The sequence below is a fragment of the Ruditapes philippinarum genome, unplaced genomic scaffold (assembly GCF_026571515.1).
Source record: "Ruditapes philippinarum isolate M1 unplaced genomic scaffold, ASM2657151v2 ctg2817_1_1_1_1, whole genome shotgun sequence".
NCBI lineage: Eukaryota > Metazoa > Mollusca > Bivalvia > Venerida > Veneridae > Ruditapes > Ruditapes philippinarum.
The window spans coordinates 232,821-245,520 of record NW_026863189.1 but is presented as its reverse complement, the minus strand read 5'-3'; the positions used below and the strand labels follow the sequence as shown (position 1 = coordinate 245,520).

The window sequence follows — 12,700 nt, the reverse complement described above, 5'->3', positions numbered from 1 at the left end:
AATTTTGTTTACATGTCTATAAACAGTATTTCAATGTGCCAAGATTTTGTGTATTATTTTTGTTACTTTTCATTAGCTGCATATTTTTGTTTACACGTCTATTAACAGAATTACAACCGTGCCAACCTTTTGTGTATCATATTTGTTACTTTAGCTGCATATTTTGTTAACACGTCTATTAACAGAATTACAACCGTGCCAACCTTTTGTGTATCATATTTGTTACTTTAGCTGCATATTTTGTTACTACGTCTATTAACAGAATTACAACCGTGCCAACCTTTTGTGTATCATATTTGTTACTTTAGCTGCATATTTTGTTAACACGTCTATTAACAGAATTACAACCGTGCCAAGATTTTGTGTATCATATTTGTTACTTTAGCTGCATATTTTGTTTACACGTCTATTAACAGAATTACAACCGTGCCAACCTTTTGTGTATCATATTTGTTACTTTAGCTGCAGTTTTTGTTTACACGTCTATATAAACAGTATTACAACCGTGCCAACCTTTTTTGGATTACTTTTTGTTACTTTTCATTAGCTGAATATTTTGTTGACAATTACAACAGTGCCAACCTTTTGTGTATTATATTTGTTACTTTTCATTAGCTGCATATTTTGTCCACACGTCTATAAACAGAATTACAAACGTGCCAAGGTTTTGTTAATTATATAAAAAAATTTTCATCAGCTGCATAATATTTTGTTTACACATCTATGAACAGTATTACAACCGTGCCAAGGTTTTGTTAATTATATTAATTTTTTTTCATCAGCTGCATAATATTTTGTTTACACATCTATGAACAGTATTACAACTGTGCCAAGGTTTTGTTTTATTATATTTGTTACCCTTCATGAGCTGCATAACATTTTTTTCTTCAGCACTATCATACCAAAGTGTAATACATGGTTGTAATGAACAACTTTTTATATTAATTGATGTAGATCTATATCATTTGAAAATGAAAGTAATTGGTAGATAGAAATTTGTAATGAATTACAGTAAATGTATAATACTTTTTCTATGAATTATGTAGAAAGTTAAAAAGACATTTGGGGTCATACTGTTGATTCACTGAAATTTAAACATTATACACATATATTTCTTGGAGTTCCAAAGACCTTCTGTAAAGTTTTACCAGTGTCTAGCATAAGTTTCATTTTTCCTTATAGTGATCTGTAAGGTATCTAATGTTATAAAACTGCATTTTTAATTATTTTGTTCGTACATTATAAACAGTTTTCCATTACATGTTGCTTATTTAGTGTACCAAAGTAATATTTACTACATAGGACTTTTTGAATAATAATTAATATTTCTGTATTTTTGAATTAAAAACTATGTAGTCAAAATGAAATTCTGTGGATTTACAAATATGTACAGTTTACTCGAATTTTTATATTGTACACTTTTCTAAGTTTATTTACATAAGTAAAGGTTTCTTTGTTGACATCAGGCGTCCACAGAATGTATTGAGAATCTGTATATATATGATATACACTTACCATAAGTGAGATTAATAAATAAAGTTACATTGTTAAAGCATATACATTGTGTATTGTTTTCTTGCATGATCATAAAGGCTTTGTGACATAATCTGTCTGTTCCAGGAAACAGAATGAGTTAAAACATCACTTGAATATTTAACGCAAGTACAGAAGAATCATGCTCTGTAGCAAGCGGTTGCTATCTAAACGTTCAGCAAACTTATAATTGAAGTAATTGAAAATATATCTACCCCGGAATTCAAAATCTACCCATAATGGAAGTATCTGGGCTGCCCATTTGAAACCCATATTTAGTACAAGGGCTGCCCATATGGGGCCCATATTGTGTACATGGGCTGCCCAGATGGGGCCCATGTGAATCCCATATTGAGTATAAGGGCTGCCCAGATGGGACCCATTTGGAACCCGGTTGCACTTCCTATATGGGGCCCATATGGGCAGCCCAAATGGGACCCATATAGGTGCCCATATGGGCCCCACATGGGTCCCATATAGAATGCTATCTGGGCTTGTTTTCTGCTCTTCGAGTTGTATATTTTCAGAATAAGATGAAGCATGGTAACTGTTTACTATCATACAGAAGACAACAGCACAAAAGTCAATGGTATCTTGGTGCAAGAAATTCCTAACAGTCATCATTCTTGTTTACAGTAAACTACAAAAGTGTGACAATATGAACTTTGTGGATTGAGCAAAAATGTGAAATGATATTTGTGCTGAAATTTTGTATATGTAAACTAGGTCAGGACAATTTAAGAGAGCATGTGACATTTAAAAAAAAAAAAAAAAATCTGCATTTAGGTGCTGCACTGAATTTTGTCTGAAAATTTGTAGGCCGCTGACAATCGAATGGTGCAACTCTATTTTTTAGAAATAATTAAAAGAATTAATATGTTTTAAATATTAAACTTAGGTATGGATTTACTCTCTTCAGAATATGGCTGACATTATTGTTCAGAAAACCAATTTTGGAGGGACAATATCCTATAATTTCTTTTATTTTTAATTAGCATGCTTTAAGTCTGCTCGGAACAGGTGGGCTTATTGCGGAGATATATAATAGTTTCTTTAGTATTTATCAATTTAAGTAGCATATTTTTAATTTTTGATATTATGGAAATGGAATATCATGGAATGGAAAATATCTGATATTAGGAAAATGGATTTTGGATATCATGGAAATGGATTTTTGGATATCATGGAAATGGAATTTTTATTATCTATTACTGGAATATTTGGACTGAAACTGAAAGTCATAATAAATACCATATTTTTAAATTTTTAAAGGTGGCACCATTCGATTGTCAGCGTAGGGTATCAAATTCCATATGGCACTTGTTTGATTACCAGTGGAATTAATATTTGGTTTATCAGTGCGGTCAAATAATGCCATTCCTATAAATGTTTAATTTTGACTTGATATGGATTATAGAGTACAAGATATAATGGATGAATAAAATGCATCAAAAGTTAAGGTTTTTTGTTTTAATTGTTTTGTATTAATTCAGTCTTAAAATAATGTGTCTTATTGTTTAAGTCAATAAGGCCTTATTATTTTAGCAGAATACTTGATATAACTGTATAAGGGATGTAACTGCTACAAGATGTTTTCATACTTAAATTTTGAGTAATTTCCCTTTGATAATTTTCTGAAAATAGATGGAAGGCTAAAGGTCACTTCCTGTTTAGGTTCACATGGGAAATTCCTTTCAACCTCAGCTTCCACACTGGAAAGACTAGAGAAAATTTTCAAATTCACCCACCCACCTCACCCAAAATTAAGGCATGAATGTACAATAAACATTGATAGAATTGAACCAGGCTTGTTTTCTGCTCTTCGAGTTGTATATTTTCAGAATAAGATGAAGCATGGTAACTGTTTACTATCATACAGAAGACAACAGCACAAAAGTCAATGGTATCTTGGTGCAAGAAATTCCTAACAGTCATCATTCTTGTTTACAGTAAACTACAAAAGTGTGACAATATGAACTTTGTGGATTGAGCAAAAATGTGAAATGATATTTGTGCTGAAATTTTGTATATGTAAACTAGGTCAGGACAATTTAAGAGAGCATGTGACATTTAAAAAAAAAAAAAAAAATCTGCATTTAGGTGCTGCACTGAATTTTGTCTGAAAATTTGTAGGCCGCTGACAATCGAATGGTGCAACTCTATTTTTTAGAAATAATTTAAAGAATTAATATGTTTTTAAATATTAAACTTAGGTATGGATTTACTCTCTTCAGAATATGGCTGACATTATTGTTCAGAAAACCAATTTTGGAGGGACAATATCCTATAATTTCTTTTATTTTTAATTAGCATGCTTTAAGTCTGCTCGGAACAGGTGGGCTTATTGCGGAGATATATAATAGTTTCTTTAGTATTTATCAATTTAAGTAGCATATTTTTAATTTTTGATATTATGGAAATGGAATATCATGGAATGGAAAATATCTGATATTAGGAAAATGGATTTTGGATATCATGGAAATGGATTTTTGGATATCATGGAAATGGAATTTTTATTATCTATTACTGGAATATTTGGACTGAAACTGAAAGTCATAATAGATACCATATTTTTAATTTTTTTAAAAAGGGGCACTTTGTTGTCACGGGGGTATCAATTCCATAGGGCATTTTTTTGTTTAAGTGAATTTAAATTTTGTTTATAGTGCGGTAAAATAATGCTTTCCTATAAATTTTTTAATTTGATTTGATATGGTTTAAAGAGAAAAGATATAAGGATGAATAAAATGCATAAAAAAGTTAAGGTTTTTTTTTTAAATTTGTTTTTATTAATTTGTTTAAAAAAAATTAGTTATTATCAAATTTTGATTCTTAACTAAAAAAAATTTTTTTTTTTTTATTTGGTTTTATGGCGCCCAAAAATTAGGTAAAATATGGTGCAAAAACAAAAAAGATGATTTTTGGTTTACCGGGGTGTTAAAAACAACAACCGGGGGTAAAAACCCCTCCCCTCGGGATTTAAAAGGATGCATAGACCCCCAGTAATTTGTAACACATATAATAATTTTCATATGCAACAATTATATACATGTAGACAGATAAGCTTGAACATCCATGAAATCTACTCAGTTTCTGCAGTCTAGACAAATGCCGAGAAACATCAATGAAAATATCAATACTGGAGGTAAAATATTCATAATACATCAATATATACCGAGTTTTACATATCTACACTGAAATACACTTTCTGTGCATACCATTATGATGTGTATTGTTTATAAATTCCCATGTCATGTTTTTTGTCTGATGACTTTTTGCCATCACTGCTAAGAAATACGTCCATTTTATTAAACAGCAGAAAGCATAGTTTAAGACATGTCCTTCAAACTGGATACCTACCTACCTATATGTTTAGGGTGATTTTTCATAATTTCTATACATTTTAATAAATTGCAAAAAAAAAAAACTTTATTTTTTTCCAAATCAGGATTGACTAACAGAAAAATATTGATGATTTCCCCTTTATGACAATAAGATAACTGGTTTTATACTTATTTTGAAATGTTAAATTTTTATCAATAATAACTGTTCAAATATTTTTTCTTATTCTTCTTTTGCAATAAAACAACATTAAAATTGTGGAAAAACAATGTACAACAAAAGGCTGACATTATGAATAGCAATATACATTAAATTCCCTTTTTTGAAGTGCTTTAATTCTCCCTCCTCAGAACTTTGACCCGGACCTCCCAATCCACCCCAAATGATTACAATCCAACAACTTTGCTTCAAAATTCAAAGCAGGACAAATCCATTAATAATTTTTAAGGGACTCTAATAAGGGTTTTTTTAATATGACAGTTCTGGAAATAATCTTTTACCCTTACAGCTTCATGGTGCACTATCACAACTGATTAGTCAACCTATTGAGCTGCTTCATTTCAAAGCTGTAACTGTAAAGGTTTGTTTGTACCCCTTGATTAGCTGGGAAAACCCCAAATATTCTAAATACCAAAGTAAAAGTCTTGATGAAAATTTAACAAAAAGTCTATAATATTACCTATACAGTTGTCAAAAAACTGTTTGAATCCAGTGCCAAGTGTATTTTCCATTAAGGACATTGCCACAAACATTAGTCTGAACCCTCCAAAACCGGTATTTCCCGACCATCAATTCCACCACATGCAGTAAGCGACTTAATAACCCTTTGACCAAACCGCAGTCACCTAAAAACAAAAATTTTTGAAAAAACCTAAAAATAATTAGGTTTATTCTTGTAACTTGGAAACTAAACAATAATTCTAACACAACTGCTCATTTGTTCTTCTGTTGAATATAGAATTTATAATGAAAGTGTGCTTTAAGTTATGCAATAAATCACTTTGGGGTTCTATATTTTAGACATGGTGATTGTAATATTATACATGTAAGTACCTATAAAATTTGAACAATTTGAAACTTGTACAGAAAAAATCCAAGGTGAATTTTATCTTAATAATCGGGTACGGCAAGCATTTATTTGATGAGTCATGTTAAAAATCTTGAAAGAAATATATCTCAAAGGTGATTTTTCATTTGCTTGGTAAAACATATGGTTGTTTTGGAGCGCAATCTTTCACATCTGAACTCCAACACGGGATATAAAAGACTGTTTTTCTTTATTATTTATTCTAAATAAACAATGACAGCAAATTTTAGTTCAAATTTCCATTAAACTATTAAAAACTAAGAATGAAAACAACAAATTCAAAAACCCCAAAAATTATTTTAGAAATATGTTTTTATAATGTAAATGTATAAGAATAATTATTTCATCTTTAATGGTTAATGTGATAAAATTTTTAAAAATTCCAATGCTAATTATTAAATATGTAACATACGTTTCATTCCCTGCCAAAGAGGCTGATCCACAGTGCTGGTTGTGCAGTCCCACTGGGCAAGAGACACATGCAACATCACCAGATCCCTGGGCGCGATACTTGCCCACCGGACATTCCACACAGGAATCTTTGTCTGCAGATAGCTCCAAACCATCATTACACAAATCTATAAAAAAAAAAACAATAGACAAAATAGAAAAACGATTTTCAAATCATTAGAACTAGTCAATGAATAAACATGTAAACTCACGGCAGAATAATCAACAAACATAATTACAACAGAGTTATAATGCCTGTTCCAGTGTAAATGGTGAATGTTCATGTTAAAGTCAAAATAACTTTACATTTGCCAAAATTCACCTTTTTTTTACTTTGCAGAAATAATCAATAACCCATGTTTCCCAAGGAAAATATTGTTAAAAAAATTTGCGGTTACATTCAAATGTAAAAAAAGGGTGAGGCAAACTGTTTACAATTTTGTTAGTTCTTATATTTTGTCAATTTTCAGAAACAGCTGCTGTAATTATCAATTATTAGTCAATTACTATGATAATTATTATAGACTCATTCTTTTAAAATATATTATGAATATTACTAATTCAGCTCGTCTTGACAGTGAAAAAATTAGCATAATGTCGCAGTTTATAAAAAAAAATTATGGTCAGAATTTATTCAATTTAATAGAACAACAGTTTTACTCTATTATCAATATCAATGAAATACCAATGGAGAGTTCCAAATACATCCATTACAAAAGTACAAAAATATAAACATAAGTTCATACATATAAGCATAAGTTCATACTATAAACAATAACATAAGTACATATATATAAACATAAGTACATACATATAAAATTAAGTACATACATATATAAATGTAAGTATATGCATATAGTTTCTTACCAAGACATAATGTTAGATATAGCATTCCGCTTAATTTTTAGATTCCTGCGGCAGGTGAAAAGTTTTGTCTATTTATGGGCGGAGTTTTCGATAAACCCGGTCCATGGTTGCACCCAATTTTTTAATGTTGTTTAAATGAACTTTTTTCCCCGGTTCACACATTTACAAAAAAAACAAATTTTATTTTATTATTTGACACGTCACAAAAAACCCAAAGTAATGGTTTCTACACAAGATCAACACCCTGCCAGCTGTGCATCGATAGGACCATCATTTTTGTTACAAACTTATTAAATAAAAAAACTAATAGCAAACACAGGGATCCTGATAACGTGCAATCAGTGGTTGCAAAGCATAAATTGGTTTTTCGAGGGCCATTTCCTTTTTATTGCATACAATTTCATTGACTATCTAGTTTCTTTATAAAACAGTTTTATTTGCTTTTATGTTAAGAATACAATAGATTTAATAATTTAATTAGGAAATCCATATCAATTTTGAGTGCATTGTTGTAGAATAATGCATAGTTCGAGTTCAAATGCATAGAAATATAATCACAAAGGCCGATAGGCCTGCGTGATTAATTACAAAGCATTTGAACGATAAACTGTGAAACGATAAATTTGTTGTATTGATGTCATATCTGACGTCATATGACATGTAAGCATTCCTTTTTTATGCTGTGTCTATATCGTTTAATAATGCACTTGATTGCCCAATCTGTTTGATAAGAGAATAGTTTGTAGCGTGTTACAATATTAAAAAATGTAAAAGAATAACATTCATACCATAACAGTCATTCACAGAATCTGATCCACTTGGAGAAGTAAACCCATTTGGACATTTTTTACATAAATACACAGACGCATCTTTGTAGTAGCCAGGCTCACATGCTTTACAATCTGCCACCACAGTGCCACCAAGTGGCAGGTACTCTCCCAAACCGCAAATGTCTAAATATACAAAATAAGTAAAAAGTTCTAAAACTGAAATTGTCTTAATAGCTCAAAATAGATAAACAGACCACAAATTTATAAATATAGAAATATACAATGTATGTACACAGACCGCAGATTTCTAAGTAACAGAATACATTTAATACCGAAATATAGAAAACAGAATCATTGACTGGAAATGTCTAAATTTAGAAAAAGGTTCACAGACAGCAAATGTCTAAATGTAGAAAATAGGTTCACAGGCTGGACATGTCTAAATTTAGAAAAAGGTTCACAGACAGCAAATGTCTAGATATAGAAAATAGGTTCACAGACAGCAAATGTCTATAGAAAATAGGTTCACAGACAGCAAGTGTCTAAATATAGAAAATAGATTCACAGACAGAAAATGTCTAAATATAGAAAATAGGTTCACAGACTGCAAATATCTAAATACATGTACAGAAAATAGGTTCACAGACAGCAAATGTTTAAATATAGACTAGAACTGCCACTATCATGGCGTGAATACCCCCGCATACCACTTTGTCGGAATCAACAGTGGCCATTTAGAGCTCAAGGACAACCTCCCTGCCAAATCTGAGGTTACTAAGCCAGTGCATTGCCAAGTTATGTATTCTACATGCTTCAAATGTGAAAATGTCAAAATCAATACATTGCGGACAGGACTTTCTTTAGCAATTGAGAAGAAAAGCTTTTTTTTTGTCAAGGTCCCTGTGACCTTGACCTTTGACCCAGTGACCTCAAAATCAATAGGGGTCACCTTATAGTCATGATCAACATCCATGCCAAATATGAAGACTGTGTGTCAAAGGAATCTTAAGTTAATGGGTGGACAAACTTTTTGAAGTCAAAGTCCCTATGACCTTGACCTTTGATCCAGTGACCTCAAAATCAAAAGGGGTCATCTACTAAACATGATCAACATCCATGCCAAATATGAAGAGTGTGGGTCAAAGGAATCTTAAGTTATAGGGCGGACAAGCTTTTTGAAGTCAAGGCCCCTGTGACCTTGACCTTTGACCTGGTGACCTCAAAGTCAATAGGGGTCATCTACTTATCATGACTAACCTCCATGCCAAATATTAAGACTGTGGGTCAAAGGAATCTTAAGTTATTGGGCGGACAAGCTTTTTGAAGCCAAGGCCCCTGTGACCTTGACCTTTGACCTGGTGACCTCAAAGTCAATAGGGGTCATCTACTTATCATGACTAGCCTCCATACCAAATATGAAGACTGTGGGTCAAAGGAATCTTAAGTTATTGGGCGGACAAGCTTTTTGAAGTCAAGGCCCCTGTGACCTTGACCTTTGATCTGGTGACCTCAAAATCAATAGGGATCATCTACTAATCATGACTTACCTCCATGCCAAATATGAAGACTGTGGGTCAAAGGAATCTTAAGTTATTGGGGGGACAAGCTTTTTGAAGTCAAGGCCCCTGTGACCTTGACCTTTGACCTAGTGACCTCAAAATCAATAGGGGTCATTTACTTATCATGACTAACCTCCATGCTAAATATGACGACTGTAGGTCAAAGGAACCTTACGTTATTGGGCGGACAAGCTTTTTGAAGTCAAGGCCCCTGTGACCTTGACCTTTGACCTAAAAATCAATAGGGGTCATCTACTAATCATGACTAACCTCCATGCCAAATATGAAGATTAAGGGTCAAAGGAATCTTAAGTTATTGGGCGGACAAGAAAAAACCGACGGACAGCCGGACAGCAGGACGGCCGGACGGACAAGCTGATTCCAGTATACCCCCCTTACAACTTTGTTGTGCGGGGGTATAAAAATAGGTGCACAGACAGAATATGTCAAAATGTCAAACAATAGGTACACTATACACAAATGTCATTATATAGAAGGTAAGTTTAAAGTCCCAAATGACATAAGAACTTCATACTAGACAGTACTTCTCTGACAGATTTCGATGAGACACACTCCAGTTGGCAGTGAACATTTATGCTTTTGATTATGAAATTCTTCGTAAGAGACAAATAAAAATTCTGAACACAAGGAACGCCAGTGGAATATAAAATCAGATGTATTAGTGTCAGATCATCTAGTACAGACATTTTTTTCAATTTACTGCCCAATTAAGATTGTTTCATCTTTGCTAGAAAGGTAATGCTTTAAGAAACTGTTGTTATTTGCCATGTACTCGTATAATGTTCTTATTCTTCATAAATATTAATGTGGAATGACAGCCTCTCTTTTAGATTTCCTAGGTCTATATTACTATAGAAGCTGCCTTTTTTCAATTGATGATTTGGATTTTTTTTTAATATTTGATGATAAAAGCATAAAAATAACCATTTATGATAGTAAAGTGAAGGTAACATTTGACCCCACATTGGTCATTCTACAAGAAATGGGCAATGATAATATTTAACAATATTTTACCTGTACATGAGTTCAGATCAGAAATTAGAGTGGTAGTACCAGGTGGGCACTTCTCACAGGAATACTGATTATACTCCTTGTCCTGGGTATAACCAAGGGGACATAATACACAGCCTTCATTCGGTAACACCCTGTAGTACTGTCCCTTTGGACACTTGGCTGAAAGAAGTAATGTATGGAATTATCTATGGAACTTCAAGACTTATGTAAGAACAGATATACTTACCTGCAAATAATGAAAAATCTTAAATCTATTTAAATAAAAATACTGCCCCGACACAGAAGCTTGAGTATTTATGAACACAACATCTTAAAAAACAAAAGATTGTACTTACAAACACAAGAGTGTACTTACGAACACAAGAGTGTACTTACAAGCACAAGAGTGTACTTACAAACACAAGAGTGTACTTACAAACACAAGAGTGTACTTACAAACACAAGAGTGTACTTATGAACAAAAGATTGTACTTACAAACACAAGAGTATACTTACAAACACAAGAGTGTAGTTATGAATAAAAGAGTGTACTTACAAACACAAGAGTGTACTTACAAACACAAGAGTGTACTTATGAACACAAGAGTGTACTTATAAACAAAAGATTGTACTTGCTAACAAAAACACAAGAATGTACTTATAAACACAAGAAATTACTTACGAACACATTAAAGTAATATGAACACAAGAGTGTACTTACAAACACAAAAGTGTACTTACAAACACAAGAGTATACTTACGAACACAAGAGTATACTTACGAACACAAGAGCCAATGTCATCTGCCCCTGGATTTTCTGTTGTAAATGGTGTTGGACATTCTATGCAGACAAGAGGGTCATCTCTGCCCTTTTTTCTGTATGTTCCAACAGGACACTGTACACATCTATCAGCAGGCAGGTTACCAGGGACATATTGCTCCCCACTTTCACATACATCTATAGAAAATTAAAAAATGTAAATATCCACTGATTTGCTGAGATTTCACCCATTAATCAAAGGGCTGCAGCTCTATGGTATTTTCTGATCTTTGCAATCTAAATCATACTGACTATCTGTATGTACTTTCCTATATAAGTTTATTTTTATATACTATAATTCATCTTACGCAGCGACAGCATTTTGATTTTCTTCTATAACAGTTTGAGATTGATACATGTATATGGAATTTTGCATGAAAAAAAAAAAATAGAATTGCCTCGACTAGGATTTGAACCATAGGCCTCTCACACCCTCAACGAGACCGCTTATCTCTGCACCACGGCGAAGTAATACATATATACCTTGAATAAAAACGAATACATTATGTAATTCTAAATTGAGAATTTCCATTTCGTGTTTGCAATCCTTATTAATTTCGAGGTATTTTTGTTCACGATAAACCTGTTGTTTAACACTGATGAAAATAATTTAGCGAAAATCTTCTCGCCAAAACAGTCCGACATGTATATATTCCACTACTCGGCAGTCAGATTTATTTGTGTACTACGCTCTGGAGTATTCATTAATCGACATAGCTAAAAATAGCATTTTCATTGATTAAAATGATATTCATGATAATCCGAAGCTTTACGGAAATAACCGAACATTTTTCATTGGGTAAAAAAGATATTCATCCGCGAAATTTGTGATTGTAACCTCACATTTCTATTGACTAATCTAAACTTTTAATGCACTGTAATTCGTTAAATGCCTACATTAAAAATTATTCTTTCTTTTAAATTGCTGGTTTTTAAGCAGTTTTTGAGTGAGAACTACTTTGCGTTGTTAGGACTGTTAGGAAATTTTGTGTTAGACCGTGGATGTTAGCTATGTATTTACTGATCTTACGATCAGAAAATACAAAAACACAATACATTGTAATTATGTATATGTTGGTACATGTACTTTAAATATAACTTTAGACTACTAATCGTATCATATTATGCACATCAAAATAAGTGAAAATGGAGAAGTACAACACATCAACACCATATATGCTTGGCACTATTAATTTTATTTGCAACTTGTGATTTTCATTCACAAAGAAGGCATAAATAGATATATCAAATCAATTTT

General features: G+C 32.2%; 1 protein-coding gene across 1 annotated transcript in view; it reads right to left on the bottom strand.

The window, feature by feature from the left end:
- Positions 1 to 6,374: 6,374 nt before the first annotated feature.
- Positions 6,375 to 12,700, bottom strand: part of LOC132721435 (uncharacterized) — a gene marked incomplete at its 3' end in the record, with an annotated part of 142,290 nt that continues 135,964 nt past the window's right edge. Inside the window, exons 82-85 of the mRNA XM_060705741.1 lie at positions 11,404 to 11,580; positions 10,644 to 10,802; positions 8,068 to 8,232; positions 6,375 to 6,540 (exon numbers count right to left, since the gene is read on the bottom strand). Of these exons, the coding sequence (XP_060561724.1) occupies positions 6,375 to 6,540; positions 8,068 to 8,232; positions 10,644 to 10,802; positions 11,404 to 11,580 (667 nt within the window). The remainder of the gene's footprint in view (positions 6,541 to 8,067; positions 8,233 to 10,643; positions 10,803 to 11,403; positions 11,581 to 12,700) is intronic.